At 44.1% G+C, this 20196-nt stretch overlaps 1 protein-coding gene across 1 annotated transcript in view; it reads right to left on the bottom strand.

Moving 5' to 3' along the window:
* Positions 1-20196, bottom strand: part of nrp2a (neuropilin 2a) — a 90505-nt gene that overhangs the window by 35837 nt on the left and 34472 nt on the right. Inside the window, exons 4-7 of the mRNA XM_037696429.1 lie at positions 16293-16523; positions 14109-14264; positions 13573-13742; positions 11235-11390 (exon numbers count right to left, since the gene is read on the bottom strand). Coding sequence (XP_037552357.1) covers positions 11235-11390; positions 13573-13742; positions 14109-14264; positions 16293-16523 — 713 coding nt within the window. The remainder of the gene's footprint in view (positions 1-11234; positions 11391-13572; positions 13743-14108; positions 14265-16292; positions 16524-20196) is intronic.

Below are 20196 nucleotides of genomic sequence, written 5' to 3'. Positions count from 1 at the left end.
CTAAAAGAACCTAGCTGCTAACAGTATCATGGTGCTAACAGGACCATGTTACCAAGAGAACGTCACTGCCAACAGAACCACTCTGCTAATAGGATCATGCTGCTGTTGATGCATTTATGTTTCACATTTGGAGCCTTGTTTCGTACTTTTGCTGCATGCTTTGGCATTACTTGATTTTGTTTTTTTTTTGGCGAGTTGAGACGGTTCTTCTCGCTCTGAGCATTTCATTGCATCGCTGACCTTGTGTTGATCAACACAACATGACAACAAACAATAAACCTAAACCATATGCCCGTCTACAGACTATTATACAATCTCTAGCAATGAACCGGACAAGCCGAGACCTCGTTTTGACGTTGACCTTGGAGTCGGGGTGATGAAAAGTGTAAACAACACTCCGTCTAGCAATGATGTATTGTACACAAAGTTTTGTTAAATTATCTTGAGCGGATCAGCGGTTATGGGCGGGACAATAGAACGTTTACAGTCAGTTAAATTTATACTGAGCTAAATTTTGATGCGACGATAACCGAAAGTCATTCACAACAGCTGATCTGAGCGTGACATCTTTTAACAATTGCACGAGAATACGCACCGTTTTCAAGATTTGACAAAAAAAGCCAAAACTGGTATTAAAAGTAGCGGGCAATATGCATTCCTTTAAAAAAAAAAAAAAAAACAAACAAAAAAAACTTTTATTTTGAAATTATTTTATCCTAATTTTCATATAAAAGCTGTTTAGCCTGCGGAAGTTTAATATATTGACCCATTTTCCAAATTCCATCACCCCCAAAATGATATTCCGTATCCTGAGGTAACACGAGCGTCTTCAAAATCCGACTCAAGGGGCTTTATTTGATTTTGGGCATGGCCTGATTTAATCAAGTGGAGCTGACACTGGTAATACAAAGCAGAGTGAGTGTTTGAGCAGATAAGCTGGAGCTATCGCTGCTGTAGATAAACGATAGGCAGCTGGTATGTTTACCTAAAGGGTATAACAGTCAACGTGGGCTCATGGGGGTTATGTAAACACCCACGCATGCTGCCAACAAAAAGGAGTGCGTGACGAAAGATCTGCCCCGCACAAACCCGTCTTTCCTGCTCCGAGATCTTCCCGAAACAAAAAGAAGCAGGTGGGGAAAGGAGGGGTGGGTGCCCTCAGAAGCAGAGATGAAGTGGAGGCAGGTCAGAGGGAGGGGGCGGGGGTTGAATGGAGGGCAGAGGATGCAACTTGGGGAGGATGACGGAGGAATGTGGAACAGGAGGCGGAGAGAGGTGGCGAGGACAGCTTCGTCACTCGAACAGGAAGTGCTCAATCCAAGTGTTTATCTCTTAACGAGGCGATCCAGCCCGATTCTGTGGAATTTCCTCAGTTCTGAAGCAAAACACCGACACTGCTTAGAGCTGTAGCTCAGTTCTTTTAAAGTGGGGTCCTGTGGAGTGGTTATGCACAATCAGTAGCTTATCTGATGTAGATAACAGTTTGAATTTAGGTTATTTCTCAGCAAAACACATTAACGGCAAGTCCAAGAAGAAGTTGTTGGGGTAAATATTTGATTTTTCTTCAAATTGTTTTGGTTAAAAAACACAAATATAAACAGGTTTAACAGGTCTAACTAGCAATACCATTTCCAGTGCATTCTGGGGAAACTTCAGTTGGAATATATTGACATTTGTCAGAATAAAACCATTTAATGTAAAACTGACAGCAGCTTAAAGCAGTGGTTCCCAACACTGGTCCTTGAGGAACACCATCCTGCATGTTGTAGTCGTTTTCCTGCTTTGGCACGCCTGGTTTGAACGAACAAGTGATGAATGAGCTTTGGCAGAACTTGAATTAATTAAATGACTGAACCAGGTGTTGGAGCAGGTAAACAACTAAAACATGCAGGATGGCGTTCCTCAAGGACCACGGTTGGGAACCACTAAGGTTTATACAAAACCGTTTGCATAAATCACTACAAAAATCAGAGTTTAGAGTTGTTTTAAGATGGAAACAATCCACTTTCATCTTGGTTTTGCTCAGAGTAGTCCTTAGTTCATCCATTGGGTCAGAATTTATCTGTTTCTCCAAATCGAGGCTGTTTAAAGAGCTATCTACAATAAGTAAGATATTAATTGTTCATTCCTTTTTCACAAAGCACCACTTGAAAAAGATCGGAACTATCTTTTAAACCCTTGTATTGTCTTTTATCTTTATCTTTCCGGGAAAGACGAAACTCTTCCAGGATAAGTTGAACACCCTCTGGGTAATTTTTTTCAGAGGCTCTTAAATGTAAATATCAAAGCACCACTGAGTGAGCTAATAAAAAAAATCTAAAGTATAGAAATAGACCTAAAATGAAATGCAATATATTATTTTATGATGTAGTAATTATGGAATCAGAAAATAAATGCATTTATAATGGGATTTCCTTATGGTTGTTTTTTTCCCTTAAGGAACACTAGAGGGCAGTAACGCTACTGTCAGGTTACGGGAGCATTAAAAATAAATCTGACAAAAATAATAATAACTTTGAAGGATTTTTAGGCTTTGTCCAAAAAAAAAAAAAAAATCATGTTAATTGACAGCATAAAAAAATAAAAATAATTAAAAACGAACACAAATAAATGCGTGACTGCTCCCAATAAGGCCCTCCAAGTGTTAAAGTCTACCATCAGATCAAGTATCAGAACAGAGTTGTTGCCAAATAAACTATAAAGTGCCTGAATCTTGGAGGCAACTGATGCCAAAAGTGATAAATTTTCTATGTTGTAAAAATGATAAAACTGATATGTAGTCGACAACTTTAGTGTCCTAGAAACATCCTCTGTGGAATGCGATATCACCTCTCCCACTAAAAGGCCATTAATGATGCATTACTCTGCTGGACACCTTTTTCTGGTTTGTTTTCATCCTTGGATGAAAGCAGGGAACGTTTCCAACACTGCTGTCATAAACAGAACTGGTTGTTCTGTAGGAACTGGCTCGTCTTTTTTTTTTTAATAACTGAGCAGAGAGAGGGAGAGAAGCGAAACAATAGAAAGCTGAGAAGTTGTCGAGTTGATCATAGCTTCCTCCTGCCTGTCCACTTCCTCTTCTCTTTTGTCAGGACACCTGAAGGGTCGCTCGTTCGACTCCGAGGGTTAAAGGTTAATGGCGTTGGGAAACAGATGGTTGCTCATTGACTAACCTGTTGATAATATGGAGGAGATACTTTCTGACCATCTTGGAATGAAGGGGAAGCTTGGAAGACCGTTGCGTTGTTTCTCAACATCTGTAATCTGCCAGACGACAGGCTTGAGTTTTTCTGTCTCCCCGCCCCTCACGTGACATCCCATTGAGGCGGGCTGAATAATTAATGCTGCCATGTTGTGTCTCGTCGCGTGGAGGGTCATGAAATTATAATAAAGACCCATTAGACACACAGAGCAGGAGGAGGCGGTGGCCAGACTTGTTTGTGTACCTCGGGTTTTTAACTATTGATGACCCTTCTGAGAACGAGGTCGCCCGGAAGAGGTGCGCCACTTTCTGAGAACCTAACCTTTATTTAAACCATTATCCTTCTGCCGGCGATAAATGTAGCAGGATTTTGTTAAAACAAAGAACGTTGTTTTTTTGATTTACCCTACATTACATCATTCCATTTTGGCATGTCATCTTCCTCTGCTGCCGTTTTTCTTTGAGGTAATGGCACTAGAGGGAGGTATGGAAAACTCTGCGAAAGACATTTTCTTGTCTCTCTGTTGGTTTTTTTATTCTCATTTTGCTCGTTTGATCTGAGGCTCAGTGCATTACTCTTCTCTTGTTCTTCAGTATGAAGATATCTCCAGTAGTAATTGGTTCCAGCTGGCTTCTCTGCGCAACTGGCCTTAAAGGGATCTCTAACCAATGGAACACATTGGTCCTAATATGTTGTTTTTTCTCTATTATATACATTAGCTCAAGAGCTAACATCATACATGAATCGCTTGATCTGGACCAATACACATCCTCAGTTCTGGGTTACATTAGTACATGCACTGACACCGTCTCCACCATCAGAAATGTTAAAAGCTACCTAAACAGAAAACCTTGGCTGAATGCAGAGGTGCGTACCCTGCTGGAAGTCAAGAACACTGCCTTCAGGTCTGGAAGCTCAGAGGAGCTGAGTAGGACAAGAAAAGAGCTGGTTGCTGGTATTAAGAAGGCCATGGTCACATATGCACAGAGGATCGAGGGTCAATTCACCTGTGATCCGAAGATCGCGGGTTCACGCCCCGGCCCCGATAACATCAAAATTGTGGGTGGGGTAGGTGAAGCACCCACGCTTGCCCCCATCCTCATTCGCCCCACTCTGGGCCCATGAGCAAGGCCCTTAACCCCCATCTGCTCCCTAAACGAGTTCTCGTGGCTCAATGAGAATACCTGGATAAATAAAGGCTAAATGAAAAAATTAAAAAATATATACACAATACATATATTTTATTATAAAGACTAAACGACCGACAGTATTTTTGCTGTCTCATGTTTCAAGTCTGTTTATCATATAAGGTCTGTTGATTCATCTAGTCGGAGATCCTTTACAATTTTAAATTAAATTAAAAAAAGAGGCCAGCCATGTGTGTCAGTGGGACCGACAGCGACACCACCAACACTCCAGGTCAGATTTTTGTTCAGCTGTTACCACCATCTGTATCAGCGTGCGACTCTTTCTACCCGTGCGTGCGTATGCAAATATGTGCTGATTGTTTTATGCATGAGCTTGTAAACAAACGTGTGACACGCAGTGATTGGATGAGCAGGCTGAAATGCTGCGCGAGCCGTTTCTTTTGTTTGTTCCACCTTGCTCAGGTTGCTTGACGCGTGTGACAAATTTAGCGCGAGCATCACGACACTTTTCAGTAACACAACGCTTGTTTAGCGCCGGGGCTGCCGGGACCTTCCTCTCAGACGCTGACAGATGACAGTGTGGGTTTTTAATGTTAATTAGCACGGGCTGCGCTCGTGTGTTTGTGCGCGGAAGGGAAAATACGCCTGTATCTACACTTATGTGTGAGTTTGTGACAAATGCAATTCCCGGGCGAGTTAGCGTCTCATCATGTAATGAGGTGCACATGTGAAGCGCGTGACTTAGATTTAACGAGTCACGCAGGCGTCAAATTGAAATTGCGTTGGCATGCAGAAAATTAGTGACAAAAAAAAAAAAATCTGCACAAAGCCTTAGCTTTGGCCTCTTCTTCTCCTTTGTTTTTCTTTCCAGCCTCCAGACAAATGCAACGCGCCTCGGCTCCCATCACTCGTATCGATTCGCATCCGCTCGACCTTCACGTGAGAAACATTACAGATTCATACGCCACATTAGCGTAAAGCTCGCTGTTAGATGACAATTAAAAGACCCAAATCCCAGTTATTACAGGACCCCTGATGAGAACAGAGCTTCCACCACTTAAGGCTCTTTGTGGGGCTTAGGACGGGCTAACTGGGGGCTTGTAGAGCCCGACTGGTGGATTACTGGTCACGGAAGATTCAGCCGCAGTCCGCGGGGAGCGGCGGAGAACCTGGCTGATGAGGAGCTTAAAGAGTGGGGGACTCTGCTTCAAGAATTAAAAAGCAACAAGCGGTGCGCCGATGGCCCCCGTCGCTGAGGGATTAGAAAAGTGAATGTTTGTAGTTTTGGAGGCGAGTGTTTTTCTGTACTGGAGTTGAACAGAGAATGAACCTAAATGTTTTTGGTGCAAGACATTCGGAGTTACACTGTGGAGAACAGTGGAGGCAGTGCAGAGTGACGGGTCCTGGTGAGTAAAGGGTGAAATTTTATCCACCAGCAGGGGCAGAGCCAGGGGGTGGCCAATGGTGGCCTTGGTCACCACAGACTAATCATGACTGGGGTGGCAGCAGAGCTTAATTTAAGCCGGATCCTGCCAGAACAGGATCCGGGAACGCTCTTATTTTGACAGAGTGCGTTCCGGTAACTGTTTGCTTGGGTCCGGTAACTCTCAGGCTTAACAAAGTTATGCAAGTAAGCTTAGTTCTCAAACCTTAGATTCAACTAACTATTGAATAAATTTAGAATAAACACAAATGGGCCGGAAAAATCTATGATTATTTTTAAATTTGCAATCTCAATTTGTCCTGAAGTGAAACGCCCGGGGGCGGTTAGGATGCGTAAGAGAAGCGGAGCATGCTAAACAACAAGGTAAGAAATTATCCTACACTTCATAGGCTACATTTATAAAATCACACATAAAGCATTTAAAAGTAAATTAGAAACATAAATTGGATTGGTATTTTGACATTTGTGCACCTAAGTGTTGTGTTGTGTGTGCGTTCCGGTTGGTCTCAGTGAACCATGGTCTCACACTGCCATTTGCATACGGCATCGCTTGGTTTCCAAATTAAGCTCTGCGTGACCGGTTTACAAATATAAATGGTGGTGGCCAGTGGTGGGCACAGCTAAACAAAAAGTTAGTTTTGCGAACAGCTAATTGGCTTACTGAAAAATTAGCTTTGCTAACGCTAAACCACTAAACAAATATTGAAAAAAAAATTGCACAAGCTAATGCTAAAGCGCTAACTTTTATCATCCACTGCTGTCGCTGACACTGCAAGACTAATGTAATGATGTAAGTGAACGCAATTGTTCATAAATCCCAGGTAAAGTGTCCACATCCCGCAAAGAGGCGGAGCAGAACTCAGGTGTGCTGAAGCAGAGTGATGCATTCAATGTGTGTCAGACGTTTCCCTTGTGTCATTTACTTTAATGAATTAACTCACATTGACAATCCTCTGTGTTTTTACCTAGTTTTATAAACTATCTACAAAGTTGCTAAATAACATCAATATTCTCTCAGTAATAAATCTGTTTGTTTCTGGGACGTGACTCTCACACATTTCACACATCTTTACTTTAATACAGTGTGAGTGTTGCAAAGCATGCTGGGTAGGAATTATGTGTGCAATTTTTCTGTTTACGATGTTTCGGTCTGTTTACGATGTTTCTGACTGTTTCCGATGTTTCCGAGTGTTTGTGACGTTTCTGAGTGTTTGCAATGTTTCCGTTTGCGATGTTTCTGACTGTTTGTGACGTTTCTGAGTGTTTGCAATGTTTCCGTTTGCGATGTTTCTGACTGTTTGCGACATTTCTGAGTGTTGGCGATGTTTCCGACTGTTTGCGACGTTTCCGAGTGTTGGCAATGTTTCCGACTGTTTGCGATGTTTCTGACTGTTTGTGACGTTTCTGAGTGTTTGCAATGTTTCCGTTTGCGATGTTTCTGACTGTTTGCGACATTTCTGAGTGTTGGCGATGTTTCCGACTGTTTGTGACGTTTCTGAGTGTTTGCAATGTTTCCGTTTGCGATGTTTCTGACTGTTTGCGACATTTCTGAGTGTTGGCGATGTTTCCGACTGTTTGCGACGTTTCTGAGTGTTTGCAATGTTTCCGTTTGCGATGTTTCTGACTGTTTGCGACGTTTCTGACCGTTTGCGACGTTTCTGACCGTTTGCGGTGTTTCTGACCGTTTACGGTGTTTCTGACCGTTTACGGTTTTTCTGACCGTTCACGATGTTTCTGACTGTTTACAATGTTTCTGAATGTGAAAATGTTTCTTTTCATGTTATTTTCCTGTTCTGGTTTTGTTTTATTTATATTAAAGTCTCTGTTATTGGCTGTAAACTGACATCACGAGTCAGCGACTGTTGCGGTAGATATGAGGGGGGAAAGCACTGTGAGGCTGATGACATCACCGGGTGGTGTTCACATTTGATTAGTTCTGCATAGCATCACTCTGTGTAAATCACCATTCTCTTGGACACTTTTAGTGCGGAGAACTGTCATAAAATTTAACAGACTTGAATTTACCAAATTTAAATTTAGCGGAAGCTAATTCCGTTAAAGGTGTTCAAAGATGGCAAAAACGCTAAAAACGGAAAATTAGTTCCACCACTGGCGATGGCCATCTTGGATTATGACCTGACAACCCAATTTTTGTAGTGATCTTTCTTATAAAGTGCAGTGTGTCGTCATCATTTTACGTTCCCATACAAAGACGAAATTGGCTCTCTGCATTTAACCCATCGCACCTGGGATACACCAAGGTGGAGCAGTGGGCAGCTATGTAAGCGCCCGAGGAGCAATTCGGGATTAGGTGTCCTGCTCAGAGACACCACGAGATGTGCAGTGACTCGGGATCGAACCCAGGACCTTCGTGTCCCGAGTCGGCTGCCCTGCCCCTACACCATCTCAGCTCCTTTGGCTGCCTTGCCTTGCAGCCAGTTATGCTCACAACATTCACAGAAGGACGCAAATACAGAGGGTATTTCCAATTCCTCCTCTTCGCAACGCAAGGAGGACAAAGACAGACTAAAATGTGGATAATTTGGGATACTGGTCCTCAAATGGAGGGAGGTCTGGATCTGGACCCGTAAGGAGTCTCATGTGGACCCGGGTTGGTTGTTAAATTTCTATAAAAATAAATCATAGAAAAAGACTTGCTCAAGTTTGACCGCATTTACAATAAATTAATTCACGCAGAGCCGTTGCGCCCACATTAAGAGTAATTAATTGTAGGTGGTGCAGCTTTTCAAGCATTTAAAGTTAATACGCTGGTGAAGATTCTCTGGTTTTCTTCCACTTTTTCCTCAGTTTTCATTTAAGGTAATCCTTACGTCATTTGAGAAGCTGCCAGCCCCCGGAGAGAAACGGGCCTGAAAACAAAATGTGGTAAGTGATGGAAACTAGCAGCTCTGTCCCTAAAAGGGAACTTAAATGAAAATATTCTAGACCAAGGGTGTCAAACTCACTTACAAAAGGGGGCCAAAATTAAAACCTTTTTCAAACTAAGGGCCAGTTTCAGAATCTACTTTAACTCAAGTCAAGATACCCAACATCTTTTCTTGTTTGAAGGTTCCTCTAAAAGAGTTAGCTTGGTCTCATTTGATGTTCTTTGATTTCTCATTTGATTGTACGTTTCACACATCATCTTGGGAGCCAGAGAAGATGTCAACGAGGGCCACATTTGGCCCCCAGGCCTTGAATTTGACGTGTGTTCTAGACGTTAGCTAGAAAAACTGTACTAGAAGGACCGCACTGAAGTTTAGTAGAAGAAGAGAAAGGTGCAACATTTTGTTGATTTTAGGTCTTACACAAAACAATTCAATGCACAAAGTTCATATTCCTGCAGACTTCTTGCTGTTTGATCACGTGCACGTTTTATTGCCCTTTTAGAGGAAGCGGAGCGCAGGTTCTTGGTTTGGTCCCGGCCCGAGCCGACTCTTTAATGGTCTTCATTGACCGAATCGACTGCAGTCTCAGATTCGGCGCTTCCTTTTATCTCTCCGCCGGTGTCACGTCTATTTTCCTTTCAGAGGAACCACACTTTACACATTTGCAAACTTTTATTGATCCTCCGTCCGCCTGCTGTCCGCCGTGTATTCTAAAAAGCTGAGAGCGATTTTCAAAGCCGCCACACCGTAATGCCTGCTGATGCGTCTGTCGGAATATTTATTTATTTTGGATCGGACGCATCGCGGGACTCGAATTACAAAAGAACGCAGACAAGACGGTGAACACGTGCACGTCTCCAGACAGGGTGAGATCAGAGAGGTTATTTAAAGGGAGTAAAGTGGTGGTGGGGGTGGGGGCCAGCTTGTGGAAGGCATAGGGGCATCTGGGGGGCTTTAATAAATTGCACAGATGTTGACTTTTAAGTCAAATCCACATTTCACTTGATAATCTCCACATCAAATACCCCCCGCTGGCTGCACCCAAACTAATCAGTGTCACGCACAGAGGGGGGTGGGAACCCTGGTCCGTATGGGTATGTGGATACCCCCCTCCGCCTTTCTGCCCAGAGCCTGAAACGAGACAGGTGGCCGTAGAAAAACAACAAGCTTGATTTGAATCGCCAAACTCCCCCACCATCAATAAATTCTGCTTTAAAACGGTAACGTGCCGCTCCAGTACCTTCAGGTGTGCGTTTGCAGGTGAGGACACACACAGGACTCCATTGTTCTGGTTTTGTCAGGTTCTCTTCCTTTCACTGCCTTTATCTCTTCATCCCTCCCACTCATGACCGGGGTCACGACCAAAGATTAGAAACGGACCCAGAACAGAAAGTGGCTCCTGGATGAATGAGCTCTTTTGTTGTTGAGGAATTTGCCACGAACGTAGCAGAAACGTACCGTGAAATAAAGTGGCAGTGAAGCTGCAAGTCGAACTGCGGGTCCAGGATCGTATTTAAATAAACTTAGAATTTGTTGGGACTTCTCTAGGACCCCAAAAAAATGCTCCAATAAAACTAAAATTTGCTTATTTTGAAACGTAAACCAATTATTTATTTTACATAAATTAACATTTATTTATATATTTTCATGCTTAAAAAAAAAGTGCTATAAAATCCTATTAATCACAGACTGCTGACCAACAATTAGCATAGATGCTAACTTATCATTGAAAACGCCATAGAGAAGCTAACCTGACTAGCATCGTGTTTATCTCTGAAAACTTATACACAATTTAAACTCTTCCGGGTCATTATGTGTCGACATAACGGTACTTCGTCTAGCTATTTAACTATTTAGCTATTGAACGGTCACTAATGGTGTGCCGCAAGGTTCAGTTTTAGGTCCCACTCTTTTTTACAATTTATATAAATAATGTAGATCAAAACATTCCTGACGCCTCCTTACATCTCTGTGCCGACGACAGTTTTTTTTATTGCCAAGCTAAAACAGTTACTAAGGTTTTCCAGCTTCTACAGTCTGCATTTGACATCATCCAGTCAGACTTTTTCCATCTCAAACTGGTGCTAAATGCTGGTAAAACCAAAGGAAATTTGACGATAATTAGTAATTATTGTCAATTTTAAGATGAAAGGCTGTTTAATTTGTTTTGTGTGTAGTACCTTTTTTCGACCACTGGATGGCAGTATAAGACTGAACCGAAGGATGGATAGTGAGGGAGCGAGCAGCGTGCATCTTTAAGAAAAATGGAAGGGAGGCCCCTTGACGTGACATGGGCTGTCTCTCTTCGGTTCTCAAAATGGCGGACGCTCGGTGTGGTTTGAGCTCTTTAGCATAGCATTTTTTTACACAAAGCTTTTAATAAAATTAAAAAATAATTAAATCAGTATTCATTTATCATGCGATTAATTGATTGATTGTTTATCACGACAGGTCTAGATGAAAATCCATTCAAAGTCTTCCGTGTCCACGATGTGATGCATCTAAAGCCAAGATTCTCCCTCCCACCCCTAGCCGAACCTTAAACACCAACCTTGTGGTTCTTGCCGTGCCGGTACACCATCCAGTCCTCCCCGTTGGTGCTGACCTCCAGCTTGAAGGTGGTGATGTAGTAGGACTTCTGGGTTTCCTTGGATACGGCTCCCTGTGTGGCGATCCCGGTCAAAACCTTCAGGAAATGGAGGTCGACCTGAATGAGACGGAAGGAAGCGATTACACGAAACATCCTGGTTGACTGCTCATGTAGACGGTGACGGAGCAGCTGTGGCGTTTTGGTAACTTGTCGCGGACCGTGGCCTCCTGCCGAGGAGGCCGGAGTGAGTCAGTGTTGTCGTGTGAGGTGAGGAAGGCTGGAGCTGAAGATCGGTAGCACGGTGTTCGGATGCGGTCCAGGAGAGCGTCGTCATCAATCACATCTCGTCGGAGCTGGACGAGTTTCAGACAGGAAAGATCGAGTGCAGAAGCACTTCCTTATCGTCGCTCCACAGCTCCTCTGTTTCTTTGGCGTGTGCTGCTGAATATTCCTCTCTGCATGCGAGATGCTGCTGCCTCTTCTGCGATACTGTAGCATCTCTGAGATAAATTTATCGTCCCCGGCAGAGGAAAGTGATACTGAAGGTCACTTCACAGCTGGAATAGTTATGAACGGCTTTTTTTTTTTTAAATTACAGGAAGAAGACGTCTCGGGTGGAGGAGTTCAGGTATCTGGGAGTCCAGTTCTTGAGTGGGAGGTGGATCCACGGATCTGGGCCTCGTCCTCAGTAATGAGGGCGTTGCTTCGGTGGGTCGTGGTGAAGAAAGAGTTGAGTCTAAAGGCGAAGCTTTACGGGTCCCTCCTCTGTGGTCATGCTTGAATCAGGACTGGAAGAACCAGATCCAGGATCAGAGAGGCTGAAATGAGCTTCCTTCGTATGGTGGTGGTGGTGGGGGGGGCCCAGACTTAGAGACAGGGTGAGGAGCAGAGCTGCTGCTCCCCTGTACTATAAGGAGTCAGTTGATGGTTTTTCTGGTTACAGCACCTCCTTTTGGAGTTTTTCTGGATACGTCCCACTGGCAACAGACCCCAAGCCAGACCAAGAACTCTCTGGAGGGACTGGGTATCTTCTCTGGTCTGGGAACATCTCAGAGTCCCCCAGGAGGAGCTGAAGAGAGTCTCCAGGGAGAGGGAGGTCCCAGTTTCTCTCCTGCACCTGCTGCCTCTGCTGCGAATAATCCATAGAAGAAGAAGAAGATGGAGGAACCCCACCCCCCTAAAGATTAAAGGCCTTCATCGCCCTCTGAGTCGTCGTGGTCAAACTTAGTGAAAGACGATACTCACATCCTCGTGTCGGATCTCCACAGACGTGTTAGCTCTTGTACTACACATGGAGGACGACTCTCAGCTACTACCACACCCCATCTTAGCTCAACATCTGTGAAACTGCCTGAAATTTAGCCATTTGTGTGTTTGCTCAAGTAGACAACAGATGTTAACTGGAGAGATTTCATTTCCTGTGAAAATGCTTATTGTTGAAGAACTTGCTGAAAAGCAGCTGAAGTTAGCTAAAAACATGCAGAATTTTAGCTGAAATGGATAAGCAAGCCTAAGTTAGCAGAAGAAAGCAGAAAGAACACATATTTTCTGAATTAGGTTTAAATAAACAGAAATGAGCACAGAAATTAGCTAAAACAGCTGAAATTAGCAACAAACAAAAAAATAGTTGAAAAGTAGCTAAAAAGGCAGAGAGAAGCTTAAACTACCAGAGGGAAGTGGAAAAAAAAAAAGTGGAATTAGTTGAAAAAGCTAAAATTAGCATAAAACAGCTAAATAGGAGCTGAAGTAACAGAAAAAGCTGAAACGGATACGAGCTGAAAGAAGCATAACAAGCTGAAATTAGCAGAAAGAATCTGAAAGGAGCAGAAAACAGCTGAACAGCTAAAATTAGCTGAAAAAAGTTTAAATTTGCAGAAGGAAGCTGAAAGAAGCTGAAGCAGAACAAAATGTGAAAGGAGCAGTAAAAAACTGTAAACAGATCTAAAGATCATTTGTAAAATGAGCTCAGTTCATTTTCTAAAATGGCAGAAAAGGCTAAATATTTCAAAAAGCTAAAGTTGCACTAATACCAAAAGTCATGGCAGGATTGTCCTGAAAGAGCACGAGAATCGTGCTGAAAAATGTACTGGATAGTTTAAAGAAACCCAGAATAATAAATATTAACAGGATCACAATAGTGTGAAAGCTTCATAATCATTCACACCATTAGCTGCAGATGCACAGCCACTGGTTACCTTCTGTATGATATTCTGCTAACACAACAGGCTCGGGTAAAAACAGATTACAAAGAACAAGAGAACTGGAACGAGTCAAACAAAACGAGTGAGGGGGGGGGCACCTGTATGAACTCTTTGCTGCTGTCCTCGGACGGCGTCCAGCCGTTGTCGTCGTTGTTGAGGCGGGCCTGCCGCGGCAGCCAGCGGTTGTCGTAGAACGTCGTCGAGGCTGAGATTTGATCGTTGCTGATCTTTCCCGACTCCATGCCGAGCGCCATGCTACAGTGGAACGCTGATAAAACGTAAAAAAAAAAGAACAAGTGTGAGCGGGGAGGCGGAGGGGGGCGGGGGTTTGATTCCAATGGATGATGACTGCAGGAAATGTTTCAAAAATAAGAGAAACGCTTTGAAGGATTGGAAAAGGTAAATATAGACAGAGAGAGAGGACAGAACAGCCCAACAGGTGAGCCGAGACAAATGGAGGTGAAGTTAATTCATATTCAGAGAAAACAGCCGTTTGAGAATCTCTCAGGAGAGCACGGCAGCAGCTGAGAGGGGTGAGGAAGAGCAGCCGAAACCAAAATAGCATAAAGACACGGAGGATGACGAGGGACAGACGACGAGAGGCCAAACTGTCGACTGGGACACAAACACTCACTGTCAGACACTTCCTTGTGCGTCAGGTTGTAGCGCGCCGAGAAGCCGTCTTTGGCCACGGCCATGTCGGTGTGGAAGGAGAGCGACAGCAGGCCGGAGGACGACTGGATCTCCGGGGGGATCTTCGTCCCGCAGTAACGTCCGATCAGAGGCGACGCTGCGAACAAACCACAAGCATTAAGACGAGAAGCGTCCTGTAACAAAGTTCAGTCAGGTCATCTGGACGTTTTTTTTTTTCCCCTGAGAAGTTTCGTCCTTTATCCAAAGGACTTCTTCAGTCCAAGAAGCCACAAACGAACTGGAGTCCCACAAATACCACACTCCCATAGTGGACAGAAACAGTTTGCTGGTGATAAGATGGTTTCTGGGGCCCCCCTCTCCTCATCAACTCCTCTGAGGCAGTCATGCCAAAATGGTTCAAAACAACAACGTTCATGCTCAATAATCCAGGTACAAATCCAACAAAGTTCAGTCAGGTCATCTGGATGTTTTTTTTAATTTTTTTTATTAAGCTGAGAGGTTTTGTCCTTCGTCCAAAGGACTTCTTCAGTCTGAGAAGCCACAAACAAACTGGATAAATACCACACTCCCATAGTGGGAAAAAAACTGCTGGTGATAAGATGGTTTCTGGAGCCTGCCCTCTCCCCCGTCAAAGTTTGTGCTCAATAATCCAGGTACAAATCCAACAAAGTTCAGTCAGGTCATCTGGATGGGTTATTTTTTTTTCTGAGACGTTTCATCCTATATCCAAAGGACTTATTCAGTCTGAGAAGCCACAAATAAACAGAGGGCGGGCCCCGGAAACTCATCTCATCACCAGCAAACTGTTTCTGTCCACTATGGGAGTGCGGTATTTGTGGGACTCGTGGCTTCTCAGACTGAATAAGTCCTTTGGATGAAGGACGAAACATCGCAGCAAGAAAAAAAAAAAAGAAAAAACATCCAGATGACTTGACTGAACTTTGTTGGATTTGGATTTGTACCTGGATCATTGAGCATGAACTTTGGTGTTTTGAACTATTTTGACCATGGCTGCCTCAGAGGAGTTGGCGAGGGGGTGGGGTGGGGGGTGGGGTGGGGAGAAACCATCTTATCACCAGCAAACTGTTTCTGTCCACTTTGGGAGTGTGGTATTTGTGGGACTCCAGTTTGTTTGTGGCTTCTTGGACTGAAGAAGTCCTTTGGATTAAGGAAGAAACGTCTCTGAAAAAAAAAAAAAGAAACCATCCAGATGACTGGACTGAACTTTGTTGGATTTGTACCTGGATTATTGAGCATGAACTGTTGGTGTTCTGCAAAGTTTTCCAGTCGCCACACTGGTTCAGTAAATGTCGTCTAATGGGTCCCAGCATGCCCCCACCCCCTTACTTCCTGGTCCATCCCTCCATCTGTCGTGCGCCTCAGCCCGAGCCCAGCAGAGGAACTGGGATCCCTACCTTCATGCCAGCTGCCCGAGGATCAAAATACGCTCACACAAACCAAGAGATTAAACCAGTGTCGAGCTAAACCCCCCCACCGCCACAACCCCCCGCTGCCAGACACCAAATTCTTCATCGTGCCTGAGGTCTTAGCTCACTGGAACTGGGTTACGCTTTAATTTCCCCTTAATTCTCAACTCTGAATGGTACAAATTGTTTTCAGCTATCAAAGCTTCCGAACGCGTCGCTATAATTGTGATTTTTACGTCCCCGGGGATCCTTTTAGCGACTCAGAACGATGTAATTAGAGCAAATCTTCTACGTTGTGGAAAAAAGGGAGAGGTGAGAGGCGAGGCGTGAACCGATCAGCACCTCAGGTTTCGACTCTAACCCGTGGCGGTCACTACTAAAGTCCTCGGTAACATCCTGAAAGAACGCTCGGCTCCCGCCGGTGCTCATCGTGGTCGCCGCGCTCACTCGCCTGGGAAGAAAGGAAGCGGCAGGTGATAACGAGGGAGAGCAGGAAGTAGGTGATGAGTGTTATTACAGAGGAGGGACATGGGAAAGGCCGGAGCCCTTTGAGCAGCTTCTGAAATATTTCCTCTATGCAACGTGATGAAACGCAGGAGAGGCAGCGCACATCAAAGAGCAGGGAATCGAAGGCCGCTACGCTAATTCTTGTGCAGGAACGTCGGGGGTTGCACGAGTCACCGCGGGTTTGTAGATTTAAAAAGAAAGGAAATAAAAAGGTGCATTGGGTCCCTCACCTTGAGGAAGGCCGTCCCACACCATCAGCCAGTCGTACTTGCAGTCGCCCTCGCCCACCATCAGGGGGTCGTTCTCCAGATCGAAGGTCAGGAAGGTGAGCGTGATGTCCATGCGGGGCGGGGCCATGATCATGTAGGAGCACTCCAGGTTGTGGGGGTATTTATCCGGGAATCCCGGCGACTCGATCATCCCGGACGGGCTGGTGAAGTTGCGGAAGCAGAATTCTGACCCTGAGAGGATAAAGAGGGTAAAAAAAAAAAAAAAAGTATTAATAAAACAATATGTTCAGATTAGGCAAGAATAAAGGCAGAAGCAATCGATCACAGAGGTATCTCATCTAACTCGCAGACGGTGTTTAAGAGAGTCGTTTGTCACCGACAGCCTCCTGGAAGATAAACACAAACGACTTGGAGATGACTTTGTCTTTGACAAACCACAAATCAGTGCTGCTGCTTGTGGACATGTTATGAACAGTCAGTATCTTACCTGTTGTAAGTAACTCTTTGAACAAGCTCAGTTTGGAAATTTTTTTTTTTTTTGGTAAGCTTTTACCCCTCCGTTAAATCTGCATTATATAGTTATTCCCAGAGAGTTCTGTTTTATTAGTAAGTGCAAAAAACAGCAGCTAGCTGTAGCACTTCCTGTGCAACCACGGGTACTTGCGTTGCACAGAACTGATATTTAAATTAGAATAAAAGTGTAATGTGAAATTAAAAGGGTGTTGAAAAGTTCATAAATCAGCATTCTCATGAACCGTCATGAACTTTTTGGTACTGGAGTAATTTTAAGGTGGAAACAATCCCCTTTGGTGCCGGCCATGCTAACTTTTAGTTCGTTTTCATTGACATGAAAGGAAATACTGGACTAGAGGCGTCTAATTCAGGTTCAACGGCTCCAAAACTAAAATAGTTGGTACAAGTCGGGGGCCAACTTGAGTCAGTATACATTAACTTGTGTTAGATACTCGACATCTTATTTTAGTTGCGGGTTCGTTGACAAGAGTACAATTGGTCTACCGTATTTTTCGGACTACACGACGCACTTAAAATCCTTGAATATTCTCAAAAATCAACTTATAATTCGGTGTGCCTTATGTATTAATTCTGGTTGTACTTACTGACCTCGAACCGATTTTATGTCCTTATAATCCGGTGCACTTTATAGTCCAAAAAATATGGTAATTGGACGTTCTCTGTTGGTCTGTCCACATCAGAATCAAAGATTACTTAAACGTCAAACCTTTTTTGGCTTCAAAGTTGACCAACTGTCACGGGAAGTCTCCACTAAATGAAATGCGCTCAGTTTTTAAGCAAAATGGGAAGAAATTAAAAGTAAAACAAGAAAGTTCCTGGAGAAACTTTGACGGGGGCCTGCCACATCAAGGCCTTTTAAAATTTTTGATTTGACAGTATTTTGTGTTGGGGTTCACTCTCAGCTACCAACGTACAAAATTTCACCTCAATGTGCAAAAAAAAAAATCAATGACTTATAGTATTTTTCTTTCTTTAAAAGCTATGGTGGCCATCTTGAATGTTTGATTTGGATCCAACATGTGTGGGGAACGTTCTCAGCTAAGACCACACCAAATTTCAGCTCTGTATGTGTAAAAATAGCGGAGTTAAAGCCATTTAAATTTAGCTTTGGTGGCCATCTTGAATTTTTTTATTTGAATTCAGTATTCATGGGGCATCGCTCTCAGCAACCAGCACACCAATGTTCAGCTTAATATCTCTAAAAATGGCTGATTTACAGATTGTTTCGATGAGAAATATGGCGTTATTTGTTTGTAAATTGTGTCGCCATGGTAACTTGAAACGCCAATAAAAGTAATATAACCAATCATGGTGCCAAGACGGTCGTTTCAACACCCACTCCGAATGTCATCAGCCATTAAATGGCCTATTATCAGTTGTTATTATCCCCATATGTAGCGTTCAGACTGCTCCTCCTGTACCTCCTAGTGGGTTTAAAGGTACGTTGTTAGCGCTGATAATAGGCTCACGTGGTTACGTTCTGTCTAAAGGATCTGGGGATTAGGTTTAAGGTCTGGGTTAGGTTTAGGCACAAGGGTAAGTGGGTTAAGTTTAGGGTCAGTGCTCTTGGTCAGGTGTAAGGTAACATAACGCTAACATAAAGCTGACAAAAACACTTCCTGTTTTACCCGCGTGCGACGCTGCATATTATCAGCGATACAAACATAACTTTAAACCTGCTTACCTTGGGGGCCGTAAAAGACGTTAACAAGGGCCAGATTTGGCCTGCGGACCTTGAATTTGTCAGGCTCGCTTTGAAACCAGCAGGAGCTGGTTTACGGGAGCAGCCAGGGTTGTTGGAGTTTTAAGTCCCGCCCACTTCCTCTAACAAACATGGTGGATTTAAAATTTGCGCTGGGGACCACTGTGTGGCTTCAACTTCCGAGCTCCCGTATGATATCCAGCATTTCCTTATGTTTCAATGCATTTTCTTAAACCGCGGTCCTTAAAAGCCATCTACAACAGGTAAGACACTGATTGTTCATAACCTTTTTACAGAACTCTACTTCATATTATCTAATTTCTGCTATGACAAAGATGTTCCCAAGATCTGCAGGAAAAACAAAAAGATGCAAACTTTTAATTCAAGGCTTTTTGACCCTTCTTCTGCTTCCTCACCCACCTTCAACACAAACCCTCTCTCCACGTTCTCACTCCGAGTTTCAGAGTGCGCCTCCCTCTCCCTTAAACACACACAGAACTTGTGTAATGGTCCTAAGTGGGCCCTCAGCGGCAGCTCCTCGTTAGGCATGCAGATTTATGCGCCCGGGGCGGCTCACCTTGAGCGGCAGCAGCTGTGTGGCTCAGATCATCTACCCATCAGCCATTGCTCCACGGGCCCGCTGGGGAGCCCGAGTCACGGCCAAGTGTTTATGTACCGGCACGTCAATGAGGGTCAGTGGGAGCGGCGCATGTCGGCGCACAAAACAGACGGAAGATTTTGGACAAATGTGTCACGCACACGGCCGGATGCTCACCACTCAAATGTTTCTACCTTTGCATCGTCGGCTGTAAACAGCTGGATCAGGTTAGTTTTAGGTCCGGATGTTTATTTTTAGACCGTTGGAAGGACAAATGGCCTCGGGTGATGTTTAGTCTTATTTGATCCTATTCACCGGTCGGTACGAGACAGAAATGGCATCCATTTATCCACCACCAGGGGTGGAACCAGGGGATGACCAATGGTGGCCTTGATCACTAAAGAGTAATTTTTGGCCACCCCAATCATTTGAGGAAACAGTACTTTAAAGCTGGATGGTCCACTATGGGACTGAGTTTGTTGTGGCTTGGACCAACAAAGTTTTTTGGATGAAGGACGAAACATCTCAACAAAAAGAACCCGTCTAGAGGACCTGACTGAACGCCGTTGGACTAGAAACTATAGTTTCCTCAAATAACAGAGATGGAGGCTTTCATATATACATGGCAGCAGCCATCTTGGATTTTGACGTGGCAACCCAATTTTCAACAGGACCTTTTTTTTTTTTTTACGCCAGGATGCATCCACATACGGGCGGCACGGTGGCTCAGTTGGTAGAGCTGTTGCCTTTCAGTGAGAAGATCACCGGTTCAAATCCCGGCAGGGGGAACTTTCTGGATGGAGTTTGCATGTTCTCTCCGTGCTGCGTGGATTTTCTCCGGATACTCCGGTTTCCTCCCACAGACCAAAAGCATGCATGTTAGACTGATTGGTAACTCTAAATTGTCCCTAGGTGTGAGTGAGATGAATGGATGTCTTGTTTGTCTCCATGTGTCCCTGTGATGGACTGGAGACCTGTCCAGGGTGTCCCTGTGATAGACTGGAGACCTGTCCAGGGTGTCCCTGTGATGGACTGGAGACCTGTCCAGGGTGTCCTTGTGATGGACTGGA

This window comes from Nematolebias whitei, chromosome 23 (assembly GCF_014905685.2).
Source record: "Nematolebias whitei isolate Nwh7 chromosome 23, NemWhi1, whole genome shotgun sequence".
Classification (NCBI taxonomy): Eukaryota; Metazoa; Chordata; class Actinopteri; order Cyprinodontiformes; family Rivulidae; genus Nematolebias; species Nematolebias whitei.
This window is presented reverse-complemented; position numbering and strand designations above follow the sequence as displayed.